We start from the raw sequence: 25,418 nt of genomic DNA on the forward strand, positions 1-25,418 counted from the left end.
ATTTGAAATTTAGAGTTGTGTTTGGACATGAATTTTGGGTTGTTTTTGAAGTTTTGTAAGTGACGTGAGTAAAAATTTTGAAAAACAGCTTTTGGAGTTTTTCAAATTTTTGAAAATTTTTAAAATGCATCTTCAAGTAAAAATTGAAAATTGTATGAACAAACGCCGATTTTGAAAAAGAGTGATTTTTTTTTTTTTTGGAAAAAGCGGAAATATTTCTTATGTCCAAACGGGCTCTTAGTTTAGACGGAATTCTAAAAATGGCTTTAGCTCCTCATTTTACCAGATAAGAGGAAAGGGAAAGTCAAATCTTGCCGAACCATGTGGGCCCATCTCAACCTTGTCTTTTTGTATTGTTTAATAAAGTTAAAAATGGATAAATTTTTATATTATACAATGGAAGTAAGATTTAAACACGTATGTGTATCCCACACAAGTGGGCCCATCAGTCCCATAATTTCAATGGTCAAAGTCAACTAATTGCCGTCACGATAATGCGTGCCAATAATTTAGGCATGATCACTCCTTTGTTGTTTTTTGGGTTTGCATGAACACATCAACAAACTGATATACGGAGGCGGAGGCGGATCCAGGACTTAAACTCTATAGGTTCAGCCTTTAAAATTTTATTATTGAACTCAATATATATAGAAAATTATGAGTTCATATTCACAATTTATTTCAATTTCAATGAATATTTGCATATATATTTATATTCCGCGTAAAATGTTATAGGTTCAATTGAGTTTTTTGTTATATACCTACTTGTGCCTGTGGGTATATATAGTCCAATCACCAAGAGCTATGGTTTGATAAGTAGAATCTTCCTATCCAAATTTGAGTTTTGAGAATTAAAAAAAATGTGGTGGATTATTTTGTTAATGACTCTTACGTGACACAAATTCAAATTTATTTAAATCCTAAAAAATCAAAAAGAGATATATAATCCAAATTTCAATTAGCAAGAAGAATTTAAATTAGCTCAAATTAATGGTTTTCCCCCCTTTGTCACGTAGCGCCTTCTAATTTGTTTAGATTGAAATTTAAAATATATTAAATATATGAAAAATGTAACATGATCAAATTAATATCGTATGCATATCCCTTGCTAGGCGTGTTTGTGCTTTTAGACCGTCTTATATATGATTAGATAGTGGCATCTTATATAATTTTAATTAATTCTCATATCATCAATAATAAGCATTTAGGTATGAGTTAAATCTGCGATTCATTTTCTTAACCTAACAAGATATTGCTGAAAAACGGTATACAGTCAAACCTCTCTATAACAACATCTTTATATAACAATTATTCACTATAAAAGCTAAATTTTATCGGAACCAATTTTTATATTAAGTTATAATATATGTTCTTTATAACAACACCTAGTGTGACCGTATAAGATAATTGGAAAAAATATAACACTTCAAAAAAATGTGTTTAGTACATGAAAAAATAACAATCAAAATTGGGACTTGTAAATAGTATGGAAACTCTTTAAAATGTAAATAGTTTATCATTTCAGTATCTATATATTGACAATCTAATAAAATCTCCAAAAAAGGAATAAGATTTCAATATAATTTTTTCTCCTTGATTTTGTTTTATTTTCACCTAAAGGACAAAGAAAATGGTCATTTGGGTTTAAGCCACTCTTTCAATGGGCAATTGCAAATCAATCTCCAAACAAAGAAGACACTTTGAATATCAGACAAGAAGCGTACTCCACACGCTCTTGAAAAGATATTGTAATAAATACTTCATTGGTCTATACACAAAAAAAGGTCAAAAATCCTTTCTTTTTAGACCCGAAAAAGGAAAATAAATAAATAAAACAAGATAGGGAAGAGATTCATTGATAGAGGGCAAAAAAAGGAAAAGATTCGATAAATTAAGTCGGAATGAAATGCAAATGCGCCCCAAATTCAAATGAAACTGAAATTCATATTAAATTCACGCGTCTGTCTAAAGCCTGAAGTAGAAAGTATAGCAAGTCTTGTCATGAAATCCGTGTAATAATAGTAGTTGTAAGAAGTCATCGTCGTTGATACAGTGTGTAGAGAGAGAGAGAGAAAGAGAAACAAGAAAAGATGACCAAATAAATATAGAAAAAAAAAAAGGAGAAAAAGAAGAAAAGGTAGAGAAATAGAGGAGCCTCTTCAGCTTTAACTTGGGCTTTGTTCTATCCGTCTAAAATGGTGGATTCACACTTAGGTACTGTTCAAGACTCAATTTTTTTCACCCCCAATTCATTCTTTTGATTTTTAGATGCACACCCATTTCTTTGTTTCTGATTATTTATCTATTTTTGTGTGTTTTTTTTTTGGTTTAAAGATTGGTCCTTTTTTTTTTTGGTTCTTGTTTTGTGATTTTATGCCATTGATGAGCTTGTATTGCGAATTTTTTAGCTTTGAAATTCAGGTGTAACAGAATTGTAAAGCTAGGATTTTGGTAAAGTTGAAGGCTTTTTAGTGGTAGTTGACTATTAGAGTTGAAATTTGGAGCAAAAATCAAATGGGTGGTGACAATGAGGAAGGAAATAGTGATATGGTGCAAAGACTTCAATCATCATTTGGTACATCATCTTCTTCACTCCCTAAAAAACATCAATCTTTATTATCAATGAACCAATTGGACATACCTCAATTGACTAGTACTTCCCAATTTCGTGGTCAAATGAGGCAATTTTCACCCAACTTTAGTGTTGAAAATAGTACTAATAAGAGAGTAGGCATACCGCCTTCTCACCCACAAATGCCCCCTATTTCACCTTACTCTCAGATCCCTGTGACAAGGCCTGTGAATCAGCAAATGGGAATGCAGAATTTTACTAGTCCAGGGCCACCGCATTCGCGATCTTTATCACAACCGTCGTTTTTCTCATTGGATTCTTTGCCACCCTTGAGCCCTTCACCGTATAGGGAATCCTCGTCGACGTCCATGTCTGACCCTATATCAGCTGATGTGTCAATGGGTGATCAGGATGGCAATTCACATTCTTTATTGCCCCCCTCGCCTTTCACGAGGTGTAATTCGTCGAGGGCAGGAGAGAGTCTTCCTCCTCGTAAGGCTCATAGGCGGTCAAATAGTGATATCCCATTTGGCTTTTCTGCAATGATGCAGTCCTCACCACCTCTTGTTCCGTTAAGGAGCCCTGGTTCTCTTGAAAGGTCAGTTCCTTCAAGGGAAAAACCAATTCAGTTGGTTAAACGGGAAGCTATGTGGGATAAAGGAAATGATAGCAATGCTGAAGGGATGGGTGAGAGGAAATCTGAAGGAGAAGTTGTGGATGACCTGTTTTCCGCGTATATGAACTTGGACAACATTGATGCATTAAACTCTTCTGGGACTGATGACAAGCTGGGTAATGAGAACCGTGAAGATTTAGATAGTAGAGCGAGTGGTACAAAGACGAATGGTGGTGATAGCAGTGATAATGAAGCTACAAGCAGTGTGAATGACAGTGGCAGCAGTATGCAGAGGTTAGGGATATCTTCTTCTGTTGAGAAGAAGGAAGGGATCAAAAGGAGTGCTGTGGGAGATATCGCTCCGACCACAAGGCACTACAGGAGTGTTTCAATGGATAGTTTCATGGGGAAGTTAAACTTTGTTGATGATTCACCAAAATTGCCTCCGTCTCCTGGACCACGCCCAGGCCAACTCTCACCGACCAGTTCGCTTGATGCAAATTCAAACAGCTTCAGTTTGGAATTTGGAAATGGTGAATTTAGTGGAGCTGAATTGAAGAAAATTATGGCAAATGAGAAACTTGCAGAGATAGCCTTAACAGATCCAAAGCGGGCCAAAAGGTCGATTCCCCTATAAAGTGATGCAATGTATCTGCCTTTTCTTTCCTCTTCGCTATGCAGCTGACCTGCCCTATTTTTTTGTTGTTTATTATTGTAGGATTTTAGCCAACCGTCAATCTGCTGCTCGTTCAAAAGAGCGCAAGATGAGATACATTGCGGAGTTAGAACACAAGGTGCAAACACTGCAGACTGAAGCAACCACATTGTCTGCTCAACTGACACTGTTGCAGGTGATAGCCTTTTCAATATTCTCCTGTTAATACTTCTACTTATCCTATTGGCATTATTTAAACATACCCTGTAATTGCATTCAGAGAGATTCTGCTGGGCTAACGAGCCAAAACCACGAACTAAAGTTTCGTTTGCAAGCCATGGAACAGCAAGCTCAACTCCGTGATGGTATACACCTTTCTTCTGTGATCCAGGACTTGTATTTTCTCAGATCATGTTTCAATTTTTCAGTACCCATGTGTTAACTTTATCTGTCTTTTGCTTTTCGTCTAACATTACTTATGCATTCGTGTTGCAATTCTGGACTGCATTAACAGTATATGACATATTTAATTATATTAGGGACTTCCAGAGAGTTCTTTTTAGTTTATATTTATTATTCCCTAGTTGACCAAAATCCCAATGTTGTGTCGCCAAGGCCTTGATCTTGTGATAAGAATGCAACTTGTGATGTGTGGGTTAGGCTCACCCCATGGATTCAAACCCTGCCACATCCAAAAGTCCTAGTTTTAAAGGAAGAATGGTAGAGAGACAGGCCTATTATCCACCGAACTTCGAACCATGTGCCACCGCCTCGAGAATTATTGATTATCCAAAAAGATCCCCAAGTTGCGAATAAGTTGTTAACAATGTATCTATTTGTAGAAATGAGTTCCCTCACTCGGGAATTTTAAGAATGAGATGATCATTAAATGTGAACTTTGCGCATAATATTTGCCGTTTGACTATGTGACAATCTTATAAATTGTATCTTTGAATTTGTGTATTTTGTCACAAATCCAGTAGGTGCTAAAACACAATCTAGGAATCTTATGCCAATAGACTTATAAAAAAACTCATCTTAGAAACTATTAAGTATTTAAATTAGAGGAATCTCTGGGAACCAACGGTCTTGTTACTGTGGGTAGGAGCAGTTACTACTTGCTAATGTAGGTGTAGCATCCAGTGTCTGCTTCAGTTTATTTTCCTTTTCTGCCACATCTCTCTCTCTCTCTCTCCATCCATCCATCTATCTATCTATATTTCTTTCTTTGTTTTTTTGTTTTTTTTTTTATTTGGTTTTGGGGGGTGGAGGGAATTGGTGATGTTAAGCTTCAATGTTTGTCTTCTGTTTCTGTCAATGTTACGAGTAAACAGGCGAATACTTTGTATATTTTAATGCCTATGAGGTTTTTTGGTGTTATAGAAGTCAAATATGAAACCTTAAAAGCATTTTCCTATGACAGCGCTAAATGAAGCATTAACTGCTGAAGTACAACGGTTGAAGCTTGCAACCACTGAGATAAGTGCAGACCCGGCCAAGTTTCAGCAGCTTTCTCTCAATCCTCAGATGTTCCAGTTGCAGCAACAGCAGTCAACTCAGCTAAACATGCATCAGTTGCAGCAGCAGCAACAACAACAACAACAACAACAATCATCTCAGCCTCCACAACATGCACAGCAGCAACTTAACAGCTCTACACCTTCAAAGAATGAATCGAAGTAGTAGCTTTTGGGAATTTCTGGTCTTCGTAATATTTGTATTAGTTTATCGATAGATGTTGCAAGTAGTACTGTCATTCAATTGCATTCATTTATTAGTTCTGCATTACAAGAAAACATGCTAAAGACATGGTATTTATGTATAGGACATGCATGTTCGTTGGAGTAACTAAGTCGCATAGAATCTTTTGATGTATACAGTTCGTTTTTCGCATGATAACTCATTTTGTTGTTACGGAAGTTAAATTGAAAATGAAATTGGCCTACTTTCTGTTCCTTCAGGGTAGGGGTAAGGTCTGTGTACACTCTACCCTCTCCAGACCCCATCAGTGGGATTTTACTAGATGTGTTATTGTTGTTTTTGTTCCTTCGAGTTACAATGTTGACTAGTAACTAACTCATTATGTGCCGTTTGCTAATATGCTGCAGTAGCAGCGTGTACGTATCGCTGGAGAGAACACTATCTTCGGTTTACAGTCAACATAATAAGATTACATTCATCCTGAACTCGTATACTCTACATTCTTGACTCATGACCTACTTTTGGAAGGTGTTATGTTTGGTAACAACTAAAAGGTTTTCTATCTTTTTGTCACATTATTACTTGAAATTGAAATGATGTTATATTGTATTTAATAGCTCAGAATGAAGATAAAATGTAGAAAACATTAGATAAGAAAAATACAAAATAATTGGTCCGTAGTAAGTCAAAGCAGCCGAATGCCGTCCATGGTAACTAAGGACTTGAGCTAAAGGTTAAGCCTAAGAATATACATCGAAAAAAGAAAGATAAATATAGAGCAATTCCCATAAAAAAACTAGAACTGACTAATGCTAAGTCAAAGGGTCACACTCTTCATTTCTAAAATAAGTCAACGCGACGACAACAACACCAAATAACTTAGTTAATTTCACAAGTAGACTCTAGGGAGAGTAGGTTGTACGCAACCTTACTCCTATGCTGGGAGAACAAATAGGTTATTTTTGGTAAACCCCCAATTAAAGAAAAGATGAAACAGAACAATGACAACAAGTAGTAACAACAATGCGTAAAAGAAGTTCAGATGTATACCGGTGTTTTTTTTTGGTTTAGTATGTAAAATTTAAATTTTCTTTTTTCTGATCATGTGCTGATTTTGTTCCCAGACAATACACCTATCAATATCTAGCAAGTTATTCGATATGAAAGGAAATGAGAAAAGAATAGCTAGAATAAAGTATCCTATACTGTTTTGCATCTTGTTGGCGCATATGTTCTTGTAATCACGTTTGAATATAAGTATATAACCATTCCAAATGAAAATGATTGCTAAAAGAATTTACCTCTTTATTACTCTCTACTGTTGAATGAAATCTAGTAATATTGTTTACAGAAGTTTTACAAACACGTCAGGATGGCCGAGTGGTCTAAGGCGCCAGACTCAAGTTCTGGTCTTCGTGAGAGGGCGTGGGTTCAAATCCCACTTCTGACATCTTTTGTTTTTTATGCCTTGCAAATCGTTAACTACTATGTTTAATAATTTTTATACTTTCTCTATACACCTTGGGTTTCAGTATTAATTTAGGCACGTAACCTATAATTTAACTTGACTAACAGCACCCCCGAAACCAACATTATTTTACAAAAGTTGCTAAGTTTTTCATTTTATGATTGGGACTAATCAATTTGAATATTTTTTAAAAGCTTGCTTATCTCTGGATCAAATGCTATTATAATAGATTCATTACAGATTATTGTGTGTTTGTGAGGAATTGTTTCATGGCCAATCCTCAACATATATTGTTTAGTATTGAGAGGTTGTATCCAAGTAAAACTTTACTTGTAGTCACTATATATATATATTTGTATTTAATTACTACTTAGGGTTTGTCTTCCGTATATATTTAATATATATACGGCATTTGACAGACAATCCTCTTATCAAATTTTCTCTAAGAAGAAATATGACGGCATTTGACTATATCAGCAATATATCGAGTAACAAGATGAGTTGGAATTTGAAGGTACGAATAGAGAGATTGTGGCACGTTCCAGACCGCGACAAACTAGACAACACCGTCTCCCTTGAATTAATTATTCAAGACGAAAAGGTGCATTCTTTTTTAGTTGCATTTATTTTTTCAACCAATTTGACTACAATCTCTATCTTATGCTTTGTACTATGAAATTAATTAGGTTACACATGTATTTAATCAACTGTAATTTTAATTTTTATGATCTAGATGGAGATACCTCGAATAATAAAGGATTTAATTTAGTAATGGGATTGCATATATAGTTCTTAATGAATTTGACAGTTGAACAAAAGTCGGTTTATGATAAAATTATGAGGGCAGTGAATAAAACCAACGGTGGATTCTTCTTTTTGTATGGTTATAGAGGAACTGGAAAAACTTTTATTTGGAAGACTCTGTCTTCTGGCATACGATCTGGAGGAGACATCGTGTTAACTGTTGTATATAGTGAAATTGCACCTCTTTTGTACCAGGTGGTAGAACAACTCATTTGAGATTTGCAATCCCTCTCAATCCAGCTGAAGATTCAACATGCAATATAAAGCAAGGTAGTCCTCTAGTAAATTTGATTATAAAGACAAACTTGATTATTTGGGATGAGGCACCGATGATGCATAAATACTATTTTGAAGTTCTTGATCAAACTCTTAGAGATATTTTTAGATTTAAAGATACATTCAATGCCGATAAACCTTTTGGAGGTAAACAGTTGTACTTGGTGGCGACTTCAGATAAATTTTACCGATCATTGCAAAAGGATCTAGGCAAGATATTGTTAGCGCTACTCTTAATTTATCGTATTTGTGGACCCATGTTAAATCTAATAAATAATATGAGGTTACAAAGAGATCAGTTAGATGCACATTTGGATGAGTTAAAAAAATTTTGAATGGATTTTAGCAGTCGGTGATGGAAGGATTGGGAGTTCCATTGATGGCATTGAGAAAGTCCAAATCCCGGATGATTTTCTCATAAATAATTGTGATGATCCATATCGACAATTGTTAAAAGTACATATCCATATTTCTTTAACCATTCCAGTGACGTTGATTGCCTCCAGCAAAGAGCAATTCTTGCTCTGACTCTTGATATGGTGGAGTCGATCAATGAATATATGGTTTCACTCAATCATAGTCCTAAAAAGATATATTTGAATTATGATACAGTTTGTATGTTTGATATTTCTTTTTAGCTTTGGAGAACGTACATACACCCGAATTCCTAAACAGTATTAAATGTTCTGGAATTCTACATCACTATATTACTTTGAAGGTTGGTGTTCCTATGATGTTGCTGAGAAATATAGACCAGTCATCAGGATTGTGTAATGGCACGAGGTTGATCATCACAAAACTTGAAAATCAGGTTATTGAAGCCAAGGTTTTATATGGTAATATGGCTGGACAAAAAGTGTTTACCCCGAGAATGACGTTGATGCCATCAGATGCAAGAATACATTTTAAGTTCCAGCTAAGACAATTTCCAATTGTTGTATATTTTTCCATGACAATTAATAAAAATCAAGGCCAGTCATTGTCTCATATGGGATTATTTTTGAAGAAGCCAGTATTTACTCATGGACAACTGTATGTTGCTCTTTCACGCGTGATGAGTAGAAAAGGATTGAAGATTTTAGTTTATGATGATGATGGCCAAATAATGAATGAAGCTAGAAATGTGGTGTATAAAGAAATTTTCCATAATTTAGTTTGAGATGAATCTAGACATGATGGAATTATCAAGTATTTACAATATATTTTTCTGATTTCTATAATTGCTTTAACTTTTGAGTAAATATTACTGTTGATTATATTTTCATTGTATAGTAGTTGTAAATGAATTAATAATAATCATATAAAACATGAGAATTTCCTATAACAAGTGAACCTGGGTACTTATCCAAAAAAGGAGAAGAAAATAAACAAGTGCGGCCTGATTTTAGCTCTGGAAGTAGTGAATGCATCTGTATGTGTTGGGTGATATAAAACATTACCATTTCACGAGAAATAGCTTTGGATATCTCTGTTATTCTTTCTTATGCTGAAAATTATAGGGGGAAAAAAAGACGTTCTTTCGGTCTAAGTGATGGATTTCGTGAAAATAAATAAAAATTAGGGGATATTTTAGGATTTTTGATTCTTAATTTCATTTTGGTTACCCACATAAGTGATGTTGGTTGCAAGATTGTATTTTTTTATCCTTTCTATTGCGAATTTACTATTTCAATTTGTGGTAAAACTTTATCTTTCTGCTTATGATTTGCAATTTCAGTTTTCTGCAGGTAATTAGGTGGACTTGATGTTCAGGAAATAATAGAGAATTTTTTTGTATATTTGTTTTGGAAGAAGTTGCCCTGAAGGCCTAATCTTTAGGCAATTGATAGGTTCAATACTCTCAAATTGGACATTCAACCTTTTTGTGGTTTTTTTTTAGTTTGGAAAAACTGTGGTTCATAAGCCATAAGCCTCCCCATGTTTTCTTTGCGATTTTGTAGAAGTTGCTACACAACTGAGAAGATGTCTTCTTTTCCATCTAAAGATGGTAATGAATGGTTCTAGAATAGCTTATATCTAAATTTAGAGCCATATAAAACACAGGACAATGACACATTATATTACTGCATTGTGTAGCTGATAGAGGAGTTGATGTGATTTATCCTAATTCCGGGGACATCTTTGTTTCTCAACTACTGTTTATATTGAAGTCTCCTTCTTTCCTGACATAGTCGACCACCGAAACAATTAATGGAATTTTTTTTTTTTTGATAACTTATTTTGGTGTTTAATTGCAAGGTTTACTAATGAATTGTATACCTTTTCTGGAATTCCACTTCAGCTAAAACAAATGGACCAACAATTGGATATGTATAAATTTAATATTTTGGACCTATGCTTTAGAACAAATAACTTTTGGATATATATATATATATATATATATATATATATATATATATATATATATATATATATATATATTGCCTTCTCATTTAGCCAAGTGGAAAATTATTAAAAATCTAAGTGGCAACGTATTAAAAATACACATGACAACTTAATTTATTAAAACTTAGTTTAATAAAAATGCAAGTTGTAAGAGCCAGATTTTTCGGGCTATCAACTAACTGGGGAATCCCAAATGCATAGGGTCTGTAAAATTTCCTATATTTAATCTTAAAATAATACTAAATTATCGTATTTTATATCTCTAAGCCAGGTTTTTCGGGATAGCAACTAAATGGGGAATACCAAATGCATAGGCTCTATTTTATGGATCTTTTATGGAAATTTATTTTTCATAAATTTAATGCTTCTAAACACACATATTTCGTTTCTTATTTATAGCAAGTAAATAAGACACATAGGACAAGAAGCAAATAAGATTATGCCTCGACAAGAAGCAAATAGCAAATAGGACACAACTCCTAATCCCTCAAGCTAAGGTTAGACCAAACACTTACCTCGATGCCACGAACACAACTCAAGCTTCAATTATTGCTTTACCCCTCGATTCCTCCGCCAATTCGCTCGTATCTAGCCACAAGTTACTTAATTAGATCAATAAACACTAAATGAATCAATTTGAATGCATGAAAATGAGTTTTCCAAAGTTTTACCCAAAAAGTCAAAATCGCCCCGGGCTCACGTGGTCAAAACCCAAGGTTCGAATCAAAACTTGATTATCCATTTCCCCACGAGCCCAAATATGTAATTTGTTTTGAAATCGGACCTCAAATCGAGGTCCAAATCCCCAATATTTGAAAAACTTAGGTTCTACTCAAAACATCCAATTTTCCCCATGAAATCATTGATTTGAAGTTGAAATCATGTTAAAAGATGTTAGTGATTGAAGAAAACTAGTTAAAAACGACTTACAATTGATTTGGAGAAGAAAGGTTGTTTGAAAAATTGACTATTATGTTTTTGGGGTTTTGAAAAATAAAAAATGGCTGAAAATCCCGTCTATTTATTTCCCTCTCACACCCTCTCCGGAAATCGCATAAAAAGACTGCGGCCGTGGAGTTCCACCGCGGACCGCATAAAAAGGACTGCGACTGCAGAGCTCCACCGCGGACCGCAAGAAATCGAGCGCGGCCGCGGAGGCATGGCCTTTCTCGCCGCGTACCGCACACATCCCACCGCGGCCGCGAAGTTTCCATCGCGGACCGTGAGACCTGGGTTCAGAGACCTGCAACTTCTCTGAATCTGCAAGTTTTTCATAAGTCCAAAACTTGCCGAAACACACTCGAGCCCTCGGGGCTCCTAACCAAACACACGTATTAACTCAACAACATCATACAAACTTATCCGTGTGATCAAATCGCCAAAATAACCTCAATAACAATGAATCAAACCTCAAAATCAAGAACTTTTTTTTTATTCTCAAACTTCATCAAGTATCAAATTTAGCAATTTAGATCCGAATCACGTCAAACGACGTCCGTTTTCAACCAAACTCTACAGAAATGACTTAACCCATATATAAGACCTGTACCGGGTGCCGGAACCAAAATACGGGCCCGATACCATCATGTTCTAATCAAATTTCATTTCAAATTTATTTAAATAGTTTCCGGAAAAATTTTCTTTGAAAATTCATTTCTCGGGTTCGGGACCTCGGAATTTGATTCCGGGCATACGTCCAAGTCCCATATTTTTCTACGGACCCTCCGGGACAGTCAAATTACGGGTCCGAGTTCGTTTACCCAAAACGTTGACCGAAGTCAAATTAGCTCATTTTATAATCAAAACTTATCATTTTTCACAGATTATCGTATTTAAGCTTTTCGGCTACCTGCCCGGACTGCGCACGCAAATCGAGGTGACTCTAAATGAGGGTTTCAAGGTCTCGGAACACAGAAGTTTCGTTTTAAAATAAGTGATGACCTTTTGGGTCATCATAGTCGCGGTCTAGAAGTGCCACAATCTCACTATACGGAAAAATATATATATATATATATATATATATATATATATATATATATATATATATATATATATATATATATATTGGCATAATCTTATTTACTTACTATAAATAAGAAACAAAATACGTGTGTTTAGAAGCATTAAATTTATGAAAAATAAATTTCCATAAAAAGATCCATAAAATAGAGGCCTATGCATTTGGGATTCCCCATTTAGTTGCTATCTTGAAAAATCTGGCTTAGAAATATGAAATACGATAATTTAGTATTATTTTAATATTAAATATAGAAAATTTTACAGAATAGAGGCCTATGCATTTGGGATTCTCCAGTTAGTTGATAGCCCGAAAAATCTGGCTGTTATTTTTTATTAAATTAAGTTGCCATATGTGACGAGTATAGGCATAGTGACGAGTATCTATACGTTGGTGTCAAGCATGACCGTGAGTCTTATCTTGTAATTTTCATGATCTCGTTGTATTGTTCATGCCTTAGTGAAGATTTCTATTTATTGTGTAAAGTTGTGGAAAGAATTGTGACCTATGAATATTGAGGAGCATTGGCTCCAGTTGTATAACGAATTGTGAAAGTATAAGTGATAATCGAAACCTTAGAGCATTGGCTCGAGTTGTGAAGTGAATTGTGAAGTAAAAGTGAGAAAGAGAAGAGATCATTATGTTGCCCCCTTGCCGGGCTGTTGTTGAGTTGGGATTCCCTTGCATTGTATTCTTAATTGATTTTACGGACGCTTAAGTTGATGATTCTTCGTGTTAGGTGTTGTAACAAGTTTGGTTATAGCTGGATAGCTAGGTGTTGTAACAAGTGTAGTTATAGCTGAGGTAGTTAGATGTTGAAATTAGTTGAATTATAGTCGAGATAGTTAGATGTTGGAACAAGTTTGGTTATGGTTGTTTCTCCCTTGCCGGGACGTATATACTTGTACTGTTGAGTTTCCTTGCCGGGATAGTGTAGTCTATTGTTAATCCCTTGCCGAGACGGTTAATTCTGATTATTGTTGACAGATATTATATTGGATTGGGTTGCACGCCGCAACAGATATTATATTGGATCGGGTTGCACGCGGCAACAGATATTATATTGGATCGGGTTGCACGCCGCCACAGATATTATATTGGATCGGGTTGCACGCCGCCACAGATATTATATTGGATCGGGTTGCACGCCGCAATAAATATTATATTGGATCGGATTGCATGCCGCAACAGATATTATATTGGATCGGGTTGCACGCCGCAACAATTATATATGTGGAACGGGTTGCACACCGCAACAATGTTAAAGGGATCGGGTTGCGCGCCGTAATAATATTGTCATTGTATTGATTGTAGACATCGAGTGTTCTTTCATACTTTATTAAGTTTCTGATAAAATTGATATGTTTCCCAGAAACATGTTTTCCCCTCCCTTTTAAAACTGTTATTACCTGTTTATATTTCTGTTGTATATTATATAACTGCACAGGTTTATTTAGAGTCTGGTCCAAGCCTCGTCACTACCTCGTCGGGGTTAGGCCAGGCACTTACTAGCACATGGGGTCGGTTATGCTGATACAACACTCTGCACTCTGTGCAGATACTGGAGTAGCCTTTGGTCAGTAGCAGTAGCTCGGGAGCCAGCCTTCAGTCTACCGAGACACCGAGGTAGACTTGCAGGCGTCCGCAAGTCCGGCGTCTCATCTATCTTATTTTATATTCTGTTATCTCATGTATTTGAGACAAACAATTGTCACACCTCCTTTTTCACCTGCGCCCGAAGGGGCTAGGGGAGTTTTTCCAATTAAAGAAAAATCGAAACGGGATTTATTTATTTAATTCAAAGTCGCCACTTGGGAGATTTATGGTGTCCCAAGTCACCGGTTGAATCCTGAATTGAGGAAAAGATTGACTCTGTATTACAGTCCACGAACCCGAAATCTGAGTAAGGAATTCTGTTAACCCGGGAGAAGGTGTTAGGCATTCCCGAGTTCCGTGGCTCTAGCACGGTCGCTCAACTGTTATATTTGGCTTAAATTATCTGATTTTAACAATTATGAATCTACGTGCAAATTTTAACTTTAACCGCTTTTATTCATTTTTATTTTAAAAGAGAATTGCAACGTCATGAAAATGCGTCTCGAACTGCGCCACATAAATGCACCCGTCGTTTTTGACACATTCTGACTTTGTTGAGATTTGGATTTGGGTCACATAAATGTGCACCCGAGTTTAGGGAGGTAACGTTATTAAAATATACGCCTAAAGAGACTAACGCGTTATTATTTTGGGGAAGGACGTGAAATTCACTAAACGACCCGTTCCTGAAATCTAAGGATTTAAATATATATATCTATCGAGGACCCCGCAATTTATGCATTTAGGCGAGGCTCGCCTTATTTTATTATTTTAAAAGTCCAACCTAAAACAATCTATAATTTTCTATTTATATCGTCTGTAAAATGAAAGCAGTCCTAGTTAATTAATGTGCGTGAAAGATCCGAAATTACATAACTCGATTTCAAACAGTTAAGCCCCAGAGTTGAACGAAGAGAGCGGGACATTTCCAGTACATGACTAAAGTTTCATTTCAAAGAAAATGGGCCACCTGAGCCCACAACGGCTCATACACCTAGTATCCTATCAATGGAACTTCCATAGCCAGGGCAGGAATTATTTAGGCCTCAGGGATCATGACAATCCAACTTGATCAATGGTTGTAGGGGGAGCTAATTTGCAAAATTAATCATACTTGCATCAAACTCATAATTTTTAATTTTTGCACTCGAGCTTGACATCATTTTAAGCTATTGTAGCACTAATTTTAACACACAGCTCAATTCTCATTTTTGTTTAGCACATAACTCACAATTGTTTGCTCATCCCTATTAGAGTAGAAATGATATTACCTATAACTTACTCTAACGAATCACTTATCCAACAATGATTTAAATCACACATGGAGTTATGGATAATTTCAAATTCGAAACTAAACATACGTGACCTGGACTAACGTGAATATGCACCTGTTTGCTGTGATTTGCCTTTGATTTTTAGTGTGGCGAGCAATTAACCCGAACAATGAAACTATTTGACACTATGGACTTGATTTCAACAGAAATGAGCTACATATTAGAGTTAACAGTCCATCACAATTCAAAACAACTCAAATCGGTTAAACAACAATCTTAATTATACAGGTGCCTATTGTCCACAAGTTATAAAACAATATATAGCATGTTAATAATCCAACTAGTCCCTTACAGGCGCATTAATGCACAAATTTATCATACAAATCTTAAAGCTAACTATATCATAATAAACTAAAAAAAACAGTAAAGCTTTAATGGATGTCAAACGGCAATTGCCTTTCCATTCCACTGAAGAAACTACATCAAAACAGGTTCAAATGTGTACCTGGAGAAATGCAACACAGGAAGAGGAGAAAGAATAGTCAGCAGCAGGCTAGCAGCAGTCAATACAACAGCAATACACCAGCAGCAACAACTCAATCAATACTCCAAAAAACCAGAAAGGTTGTAAACTAACAGCAACAGCAAATACCAAGACAAACAGACTCAACCAAGCTTGTATTAAACCCAAAACTGAACCAGTAAACCACTGAACCACTTAAGCAATCAAAAGGAATGAGAATCACTGTCCAGAATTCGAATTACATCTACGGATGCAATGAAACAATATCTTTCTTTTGATTTATGTTCTTAAACTCTCCAACACTCTTTAAAAAAACTGATCACTTTCAAAGCTCCCAAATGTTGTTCTTCTCCCTCCCCTTAAATTCTCTCCTTAAGGTCCTATTTATCCTATTGCGGATCCTCTTTTGAAGTATATTTTAATCCCTTTTAGATCTATCCTTCACCTTTCCAAGTTGTACCTACTCTTGCACACGTATCCCTCAATTTTTATCATTATCCTCATGCTATTCTGATTTTCCACCTTTAAAGGCACTAGGCATGGTTCAGTTGTATTTCCTTTTCAGTTTTTTAATCAAAATCCCATGTTATTATCTGATTTCCACTCTCTAAAGGTGCTAGATAGGGTGTCAGCTCTACTGGCTTTTCAATTCTTAATTAAAAACCCCTAAAGCCCCATAAAGCTTTGAATTATTATAACCAGGACAAACGATTCTTTAAAACATACTTGTCATGACATTAGCAAGAAACATTCAATAAACAAACCTATTTGATATTCGACTTCCGAAACAATTAATATAATTATTTCAAACGAGGAATCGGAACACCACGAGACACGACCATGCTGATTAAAACACAAGTTAACTGATTTGTATAAACCGTGAAAATGAAAAACTAGAAATCTAATGATTCATATGGCAGGTGCAAACATCTGCAATTAAATACATGGGTTGATTAACATATCCAAAATCAGAAAATAAGAACTAACAGAAACAACTAAATTGGACAGGAAAACTAAAATTAACAAAAATATGAACGGCTAAGCTAATCTAAAGAAAAGAAATGTGGTTCGAAGTAAATTGCAATTTTAACCAGAAAAATGAACCAATCAAATACATGCAGAAGAAAAGAGGGAGAAGCAGAGGTGAATCGAGTAAAACAGGAAGAAAGTGCCACAGGGGATCACCGATTCAACTTTGACCAGCATCAGTTCCTGCAGTGAGTCGAATCTTCTTGTAACGGAAACACAGTCCTGAGTCGACGTATGCCAACAACTCATCGAGAACCGATTTTGAAACTTTAAGGCTCAGACTTATATTTGAGATTCGAAAGAACATAGTAATATTCGAGGGAAAACAATGATGGATGGTATATGAGGAGGTCAAGGTGGTTGTGGGGTGTGATTTTGGGACTGGTTGGGTAGGTTTAGGGTTTTGCTCGAATCTTCGATTGAAGATTCGAGACAAACCGGGATAATTCGAGGTTAAAGGGGTAGGGATCTGTGTTGAGGGTGGTTAGGAGGTTCATTGGTGTGAATTTCACGGCCATCGTAGCTGGCGCCGCCGGGTTTTCAGGCGAAGGGAACGAGGGCGGCTAGGGTTTGGGGGGGCATCTCTGAAGGGTCTGAGAGGGATAATGGGGCGAGGGGGTTTGGTTTGGGGGGCGGGGGTATGGTTTGGACTTATATATGGGGGCAAGCGATTTGATCCTAGCCGTTAGATCAATTGAGATCAACGGCTTGGATCAACTCACTTAAAAAAAATGGTGTCGTTTGGTTTTTGTGAGTGGATCGGGTTAGACCGGGTATTGGAGTGACGGGTCGGGGTCGGGTTGGGTCAAGGCTTTGGGACCGTTTGATCAGCTGATATCAACGACCCAGATTGAGCGTTACTAAACGACGTCGTTTGATTTGTCTCTGAAACCAGTCGGTTTGGGCCTGGGTTGGGGTGTGACATTGGGCCTGGAACTTTTTTTTAAAAAAAACCAGACCAGTCCGATGTTTAACTCTTCTTCTCTTGTTCCTTCTTTCTTCTTTTATTTTCTTTTTGATTTCTAATTACCAAAACTCAAAATTAACTTTAAAGAATACTAATTAACCCTTAATAATAATTATCACACAAAATTAAATACAAATATAATCACACAATTTTGACATTAAACCTTAAAAAAGCGAAGTACGTTATTTTTCGATTTTTTCATTTTCGTAAAACAAAATTACTGTTTAATTAATCCTAAATTGTAAAATTAAATCCTAAATGCCCATGCAACACATATTTTTGTACTTTTCTTAATTAAAGTAGAAATAACCATGCACACACACAAAAATACAAATAAATCACAAACAACACAAAAACCATTTTATTTTGAATTTTTGGAGGTAGTTCTCGTAGGGCAAAAATCACGTGCTCACATCTGCCCCTCTTTGTCCGAAAACACGAAGAGTTTCCGTGCAAAGATAAAGTGAGCGGATACGAGCGATTTTTGCCCGTTAGGCTACTCTGTGTGAAGCATTTTTTGAAAGATTTGACCGAACCTCTACTTCGAAGGTTTCCTACATATCCCTAGCTAAAAGGGAATCTGTTCAATGTAGTTCGGGAAGTTTTGGTAGCTGGGACTACCCTGGAGCTGTGGATTTACTGTTACTGCTGTTGCTGTTGCTGCCGCTACTTACTGACCTCCTTGTTACACCTTGATAAAAATAAAGAAGTTATACTAAGTTGTGGTCTATGAATTACAAAGATTTATTCTCAAACTTGGTCATGTGACTGTTGTTGCCTTGTTGCCTTGCTGTCTTGCTGTCTTGTGTTTCCTCTAATATTTTTTTTTTCTGACTTGACTCGTATTCTCTCTTTTGCCGAATTTGAACTGCTTATTTCCTTCTTGTGAGCTTCGAATTATTTTCCTTCGAAGCTTGAACTGCCTTCTTCTGACTAGTGTTGCCTACCTTCCGACTTCTGAACTTTAATTTATGCTGGGGATCTTTGTTGCAACCTTCAGCTCTTTGGGCGGGCTCCTGACTTCTGCTATGACTTAACAAGATAATACCTCCATTCTCTAGGCGGGCTCCTAACTTCAATAAACCTTAAAATATAACACCTCCATTCTCCAGGCGGGCTCCTGACTTCAACAACTTCTTAAAATTATAACACCTCCATTCTCCAGGCGGGCTCCTGACTTCAACTACAACTTGAAAATATAAAACCTCCATTCTCCAGGCGGTCTCCTGACTTCAACAATTTCTTAAAAATATAACACCTCCATTCTCCAGGCGGGCTCCTAACTTCGACTATTTCTTAAAATATAACACCTCCATTCTCCAGGCGGGCTCCTGATTTCAACTACGACTTAAAGATATAATACCTCCATTCTCCAGGCGGGCTCCTGACTCCAACTACAACTTAAAGATATAACACCTCCATTCTCCAGGCGGGCTCCTGATTTCAACTATTTCTTAAAAATATAACACCTCCATTCTCCAGGCGGGCTCCTGATTTCAACAACTTCTTAAAATGCATTCTATTGCAGTGGTTCCTTCCTGCCTCTTGAACCATTTTCCTTCTAACTTGAATCATCTTCTTTCAGAACTGCTTCCCTCAAAACTGGTGTTTCATTCCTCTGAAAACTGCTGGGGATACCGCTGGTGTTTTAAGAATATGTTATTCTCCTTCTTCAAAGATTACTTCCCTTAAAGTTGGTGTTTTCCTTCCTCTAAAACTACTTCCCTTACGACTTGTGTTATCTTCCTCCTGAAATTGCTTTCTTTAAACTTGTTTTGCCTTCTCCCGAAAACTGCTGGGGATACCGCTTCCCTCAAAACTTGTGTTTAGACTTCCAGAAAATTTTCGAAATGAGAGAAAATTTTCTGCCCAGTTTGACAATCTTTCTTGTGGCATGTCTTCCCGTCATCAATAACATTTCCTGTCCCTGCTTCAAATCAAAGAAAATTTGTTAGTTTAAAATGTAGGGGAAGTTCCTGTTGGGGATGGTTTTCCCCTTTTCTTTTTCCCATGCTCTGCGTTGTTCGACCATCTTGAAACTTGGCCGATAACTTTCAACCTTCTTGATGCTTCTGTTAGTTGCCAACTTCTCAACCGTTGTTTTCCACTTTTACTCCATACTTTCCACGACATCTTAGAGCAATATATCATTTGGTCTTATAATGACGTTTTTCTTGTCCCATCACATTATCTTCGGCCTGTCTTATCCCCATTTACCTTGTACCATGTTGGCGACTGGTAGTTGGCTTTGAAAATCCTTCTTAAAAACAAACTATTATAAAAAATCTTTAACCAAAAGAAATGAAAGATGATGACTTCAAAAAGATAAAAAGAAAAATCTTCTTAAAGAATTGTTTGAAGAGAAGAAAAGGAAAAGGACTTATCTGAATGGTATAGCCGATCTCAATGATCATGTCGTGCATTTCGGATTAATCAACCCAGTCTATTATATCACTCAATCTTTCTGATGGCCTTACTTTGCATTTCAAAAGGTCCCACAACCCAACTCTTTTGCCGAATCAACATCTTTGTTCTGCTTGATGCCTCGACGGATCATTTCTGTCAACCTTACCTCGTTTGCCCCCTTTTAATTCCTTGTCGCCTTATAGTGCCCTTCGTGGGATTTTCACTAATAAGACTCTCTCGTTGCTCTCAACTCCCGTCGCCCTATGGTGCCTGTGAAGGTTTTCACCGATAAGACTCTCTCATTTTATTTCTTTTTAGCTAGGGATTGGGGTGTTACTCACAAGATTCTCTCATTTCATTTCTTTTCTGCTAGAGATTCTCTCATTTCATTTCTTTTCTGCTGGGGACCAGAGTGTTACTCCAGACTTCCATTTGCCCGACTTGGCACTTCTCGGATACTGATCAGGACGTCTTTTTGGACATCAATATGGGTTTCTGGTGTATGGCTAAAGAAAAATTTAAAATAATTTTGATGGGTAAAACATTACAACTCTTGGAATTAACTTTCCTTCCCCAAAATTATAAACACAACTTCTGCCCCGATTTTTCTTGCTTGGGGATTTTTTATTCTTATTACACTATGACCGAGCCGTGAGGCGCCTACGTATCCTTTTTGAGGAATCAGGTCAAACGTAGTTCCCAATTCCTTTGTTTTTCTTGTGACTTTTCTTTTGTCTTTATCATCATTATTTTTCTTTTTTCCCTGTTTCATTTTCATTACTGATTCCAAAAGAGGGGTATGAAAGAATAAATAAGGCTCAAAAGGGGAAGCAAAGGTTGAAGTGTTTGGATGGAAGAACAAATTGCCTCCGTCATTTCATTCTCCGATATCATGCCAAATGCAAACAAATGACAATTACAATTAAAAGAAATCATACATAATATCTCTTAACTGTGTCAGAATTGATAGCCACGTCGATGCACTTTCCTTCGATATCTGTTGAATATGAAGCACCATTGGACAACACTCTGGTTACAATGAATGGCCCTTGCCAATTCGGGGCGAACTTGCCTTTTACCTCAGCCTGATGTGGAAGGATGCGTTTCAGCACTTGCTGGCCCACTTCAAACTTCCGGGGATGCACCTTTTTGTTGTATGCTCTTGCCATTCTCTTTTGATATAACTGGCCATGACACACAACTGTCAATCTTTTTTCATCAATCAAGTTCAACTGCTCCAAACGAGTTTTGACCCACTCATCATCATCAATCTCAACTTCAGCGACAATTCGAAGGGATGAGATTTCAACTTCCGCAGGTATTACGACTTCAGTTCCATATACCAACAAATAAGGGGTTGCACCTACTGAAGTACGGACAGTGGTGCGATAACCCAACAGGGCAAATGGTAATTTTTCATGCCATTGCCTCGAACCTTCTACCATTTTCCAAAGTATCTTCTTTATGTTTTTGTTGGCTGCCTCAACTCCTCCATTCGCCTTGGGACGATATGGGGTAGAATTGCGGTGTATAATCTTAAATTGTTGGCATACCTCTTCCATTGATTTACTGTTAAGATTAGCACCGTTATCTGTGATGATCACCTTCGGGATTCCAAATCGACAGATGATATTTGAGTGAACAAAATCGACCACCGCTTTCTTGGTCACAAACTTGAAAGTTTTGGCCTCAACCCATTTGGTGAAATAATCAATGGCTACCAGAATGAACCTATGCCCATTGGATACGGCTGGCTCAATTGGTCCAATGATATCCATGCCCCAAGCGACGAAGGGCCATGGCACTGACATTGTGTGTAATTCCGATGGCGGAGAATGAATCAAATCTCCGTGTATCTGGCACTGATGACATTTGCACACAAAACCAATACAATCTCGCTCCATGGTGAGCCAATAATAACCTGCTCGGAGAATTTTCTTCGCTAGCACATATCCGCTCATATGTGGTCCGCAGACTCCTGAATGTACTTCGGACATGATAGCCATAGCCTGTCTAGAATCTATGCATCTTAACAATCCCAGGTCTGGTGTTCTTTTATACAGAACTCCTCCACTCAAGAAAAATCCACTTGCCAACCGTCGAATTGTTCTCTTTTGATCCCCTATGGGTATATCCCCATTCTGATGTATTCCTCGATATCGTGGAACCATGGTTCGCCATCCAGTTCTTCTTCAATCATGTTACAATAAGCATGCTGATCTCGGACTTGGATATGCAAAGGATCGACATAAGCTTTGTCCGGATGGTGCAGTATTGATGTTAGGGTAGCCAAAGCATCGGCGACCTTATTATGGACCCTTGGAATATGCCTGAATTCCACTAATCTAAACCGTTGGCAAAGATCATGTAAGCATTGTCGGTATGGTATGAGCTTCAGATCTTGCGTTTCCCATTCTCCTTGAATTTGATGTACCAGAAGGTCCGAGTCTCCTAATACCAATACTTCCTAGACATCCATGTCCGCAGCTAACCTTAAACCCAAAATTCATGCTTCGTACTCGGCCATATTGTTGGTGCAATAAAACTGAAGCTGAGCCGTAACAGGATAGTGATGCCCTGTTTCAGAAATAAGCACGACTCTTATTCCGACTCCTTTCATATTAGCAGCCCCATCAAAGAAAAGTTTCCAACTTGGTTTTTCGGCCTGTTCTAGTTCATCAATGTGCATCACCTCTTCATCTGGAATATAAGTTCTCAGTGGCTCATACTCTTCATCGACCGGGTTCTCGGCCAAATGATCGGCCAATGCTTGGGCTTTCATTGCAGTCCGAGTCACATAGATTATGTCAAACTCTGTGAGAAAAATCTGCCATTTTGCAAGTCTTCCTGTCGGCATAGGCTTTTGAAAGATATACTTCAACGGATCCAAACGCGAAATGAGGTAAGTAGTGTAGGATGACAAATAATGTTTCAACTTCTGTGCTACCCAATTTAGGGCGCAACATGTCCTTTCCAGGTGAGTGTACTTAACCTCATAAGCTGTGAACTTTTTGCTAAGATAATAGATGGCTTGTTCTTTCCTGCTGGTGACGTCATGCTGCCCCAGTACACAACCAAATGAATTTTCCAAGACTGTCAAGTAAAGAATCAAAGGTCTCCCTGGTTCTGGCGGAACCAGCACATGTGGGTTTGTCAAGTAACCTTTTATCCTATCAAACGCTTCTTGAAACTCATCAGTCCACTTGATCGCAGCGTCCTTCCTCAACAACTTGAAAATAGGCTCACAAGTTGTCGTGAGTTGAGCAATAAACCTACTGATGTAGTTCAGCCTTCCTAACAGACTCATCACTTCAGTCTTGTCCCTCGGAGGGGGCAATTATTGTATGGCTTTGATCTTTGATGGGTCTAACTCAATGCCTTGCCGGTTGACTATGAATCCCAACAGTTTTCCGGATGGAACACCAAATGCACACTTGGCGGGGTTAAGCTTGAGGTTATACCTGCGAAGCCTCTGGAAGAATTTCCTCAGATCTTCAACGTGGTCGGCCTGTTGCTTTGATTTTATGATCACATCGTCTACGTATACCTCAATCTCCTTGTGTATCATATCATGAAACACAGTAGTCATTGCCCTCATATAAGTTGCCCTAGCATTCTTCAAACCAAATGGCATTACCCGGTAGCAATAAGTTCCCCAGGGTGTGATGAATGCCGTCTTTTCTGCATCTTCTTCATCCATTAGAATCTGATGATACCCGGCATAACAATCCACAAAAGATCCGATCTCACGCTTGGCACAATTATCGATCAAAATGTGGATATTGGGTAGTGGGAAGTTATCTTTCGGACTTGCTTTGTTGAGATTGCGGTAATCGACGCATACTCTGATCTTGCCTTCCTTCTTCGGTATAGGCACGACATTAGCCCACCAGACAGGATATCGAGTGACCCGAATAACCTTTGCATCCAACTGCTTGGTAACCTCTTCTTTAATTTTCACACTCATATCAGTTTTGAATTTCCTCAACTTTTGCTTGACGGGTGGGAACGCTGGATCAGTAGGCAATTTGTGGACCACTAAATCAGTGCTTAAACTTGGTATGTCATCATATGACCATGCAAAAACATCTTTGTACTCAATGAGTGCTTTGATTAACTCCTCCCAGCTTTTTGGCTCGAGATGGACACTTATTTTAGTTTCTCGGACATTGTCTGTGTCCCTTAAATTGACGGCTTCTGTGTCATTCAAATTGGGTTTGGATTTTTCTTCGAAGTGAATTAACTCCTTACTAATTTCTTCGAAGGCTTCATTCTCATCATCATATTCTGATTCGTAATCACAATCTACTTCTTGAACTATCATTTCAGAATCAGATTGATTTTTAAGACTGGGCTGAGGATTCCTTATGCACGCCATGTCATTAAGACCAGTATAAAAGGAACTGTACAGAAAAAGAAAAGAAGAAAACAAAATTAAAATAAAATAAGGAATGAAGAAGAATTTTTTTTTATTTTATTTTATTGAATTACGAGATAACAAGGTTTCACACTTTGATGAACACAACAAAAATAAAAGAAATCTGGACTACAACCCTGAAATAATCCAAAAAACAGGAAGGAAAATCAGAGCCAACTACCAAGACTCCCTCCGAATGGGAAAAGGAGTAGCCATCCAATTGTTGATTTTTGCCTTTGGCCCCACAAACTGCACATCCGCCTTGTTGGACCCCTCCCCAACTTCTACCATGTTGATTTCGGTGAATAATCTTTCAAAACCTTCATTTAAGTCTCCATCTACACCAATCAATGGCCCTGTAACCTTGGACATCCATTGCTTTTTGATGCTCGGCCTGACAAAAGATCTGGACAGGTGCGGGATAGGCTTGGGAAGGACTCAGACTCTTTTCTTCAACTTGCGGGCCCGTCTCACATCCGCCACTGTAGGATTGAACCCCAGCCCAAAGGTATCCAGATTTTTGGGCAAAGAAACCGGTTGGACAATACCCTGAAGATCAGCCCCTAACCTTTGCCTGGCACAAACCCGTTCTTCAACATTTCCGAGGCTACCATGACAGTTGCAGCTGCTATTTTGGGAAGTGGGATGCTTTCATCCTCGGGAACTTTGTCCACTGAAACCGTATCGAAAACCTGGTAAACCCAGGCCCCCT

At 37.4% G+C, this 25,418-nt stretch overlaps 2 protein-coding genes and 1 non-coding gene across 4 annotated transcripts; all 3 read left to right on the forward strand.

Annotated features, from left to right (window-relative positions):
- Nucleotides 1–2,046: 2,046 nt before the first annotated feature.
- LOC104249822 (bZIP transcription factor 29) lies at nt 2,047–5,788 on the forward strand. 2 transcript variants are annotated; one of them, XM_009806317.2, is made up of 5 exons: nt 2,047–2,214; nt 2,409–3,809; nt 3,907–4,039; nt 4,124–4,208; nt 5,267–5,788. In XM_009806317.2, exons 2-5 carry the CDS (start codon nt 2,515–2,517, stop codon nt 5,524–5,526), a joined length of 1,773 nt encoding a protein of 590 aa, XP_009804619.1. In that variant the 5' UTR covers nt 2,047–2,214; nt 2,409–2,514; the 3' UTR covers nt 5,527–5,788. The 2 variants fall into 2 exon arrangements, with proteins under 2 accessions (XP_009804619.1, XP_070028190.1); XM_070172089.1 differs by having other exon boundaries at nt 2,140–3,809.
- Nucleotides 5,789–6,910: 1,122 nt separating this feature from the next.
- On the forward strand, nt 6,911–6,994 carry TRNAL-CAA (transfer RNA leucine (anticodon CAA)). The gene has a single exon. It is a non-coding gene; the product is annotated as a tRNA-Leu (tRNA).
- A 1,151-nt stretch (nt 6,995–8,145) lies between these two features.
- On the forward strand, nt 8,146–9,251 carry LOC138877870 (uncharacterized). The gene is made up of 2 exons (XM_070157516.1): nt 8,146–8,239; nt 8,731–9,251. The coding sequence occupies exons 1-2, from the start codon at nt 8,146–8,148 to the stop codon at nt 9,249–9,251; spliced, it is 615 nt and encodes a 204-aa protein (XP_070013617.1).
- The last annotated feature ends 16,167 nt before the right edge of the window (nt 9,252–25,418 follow it).

This window comes from Nicotiana sylvestris, chromosome 1, assembly GCF_000393655.2.
Source record: "Nicotiana sylvestris chromosome 1, ASM39365v2, whole genome shotgun sequence".
Lineage (NCBI taxonomy): Eukaryota > Viridiplantae > Streptophyta > Magnoliopsida > Solanales > Solanaceae > Nicotiana > Nicotiana sylvestris.

Bases quoted from the DNA above. Each gene is read 5' to 3' on its own strand.
- LOC104249822 (XM_009806317.2), top strand. From the start codon at position 2,515: ATGGGTGGTGACAATGAGGAAGGAAATAGTGATATGGTGCAAAGACTT. The intron at 3,810-3,906 runs GTCGATTCCCCT...TTATTATTGTAG, and splicing joins GATCCAAAGCGGGCCAAAAG to GATTTTAGCCAACCGTCAAT. The intron at 4,040-4,123 runs GTGATAGCCTTT...AATTGCATTCAG, and splicing joins CTCAACTGACACTGTTGCAG to AGAGATTCTGCTGGGCTAAC.
- LOC138877870 (XM_070157516.1), top strand. From the start codon at position 8,146: ATGATGCATAAATACTATTTTGAAGTTCTTGATCAAACTCTTAGAGAT. The intron at 8,240-8,730 runs GTAAACAGTTGT...ATTTCTTTTTAG, and splicing joins TGCCGATAAACCTTTTGGAG to CTTTGGAGAACGTACATACA.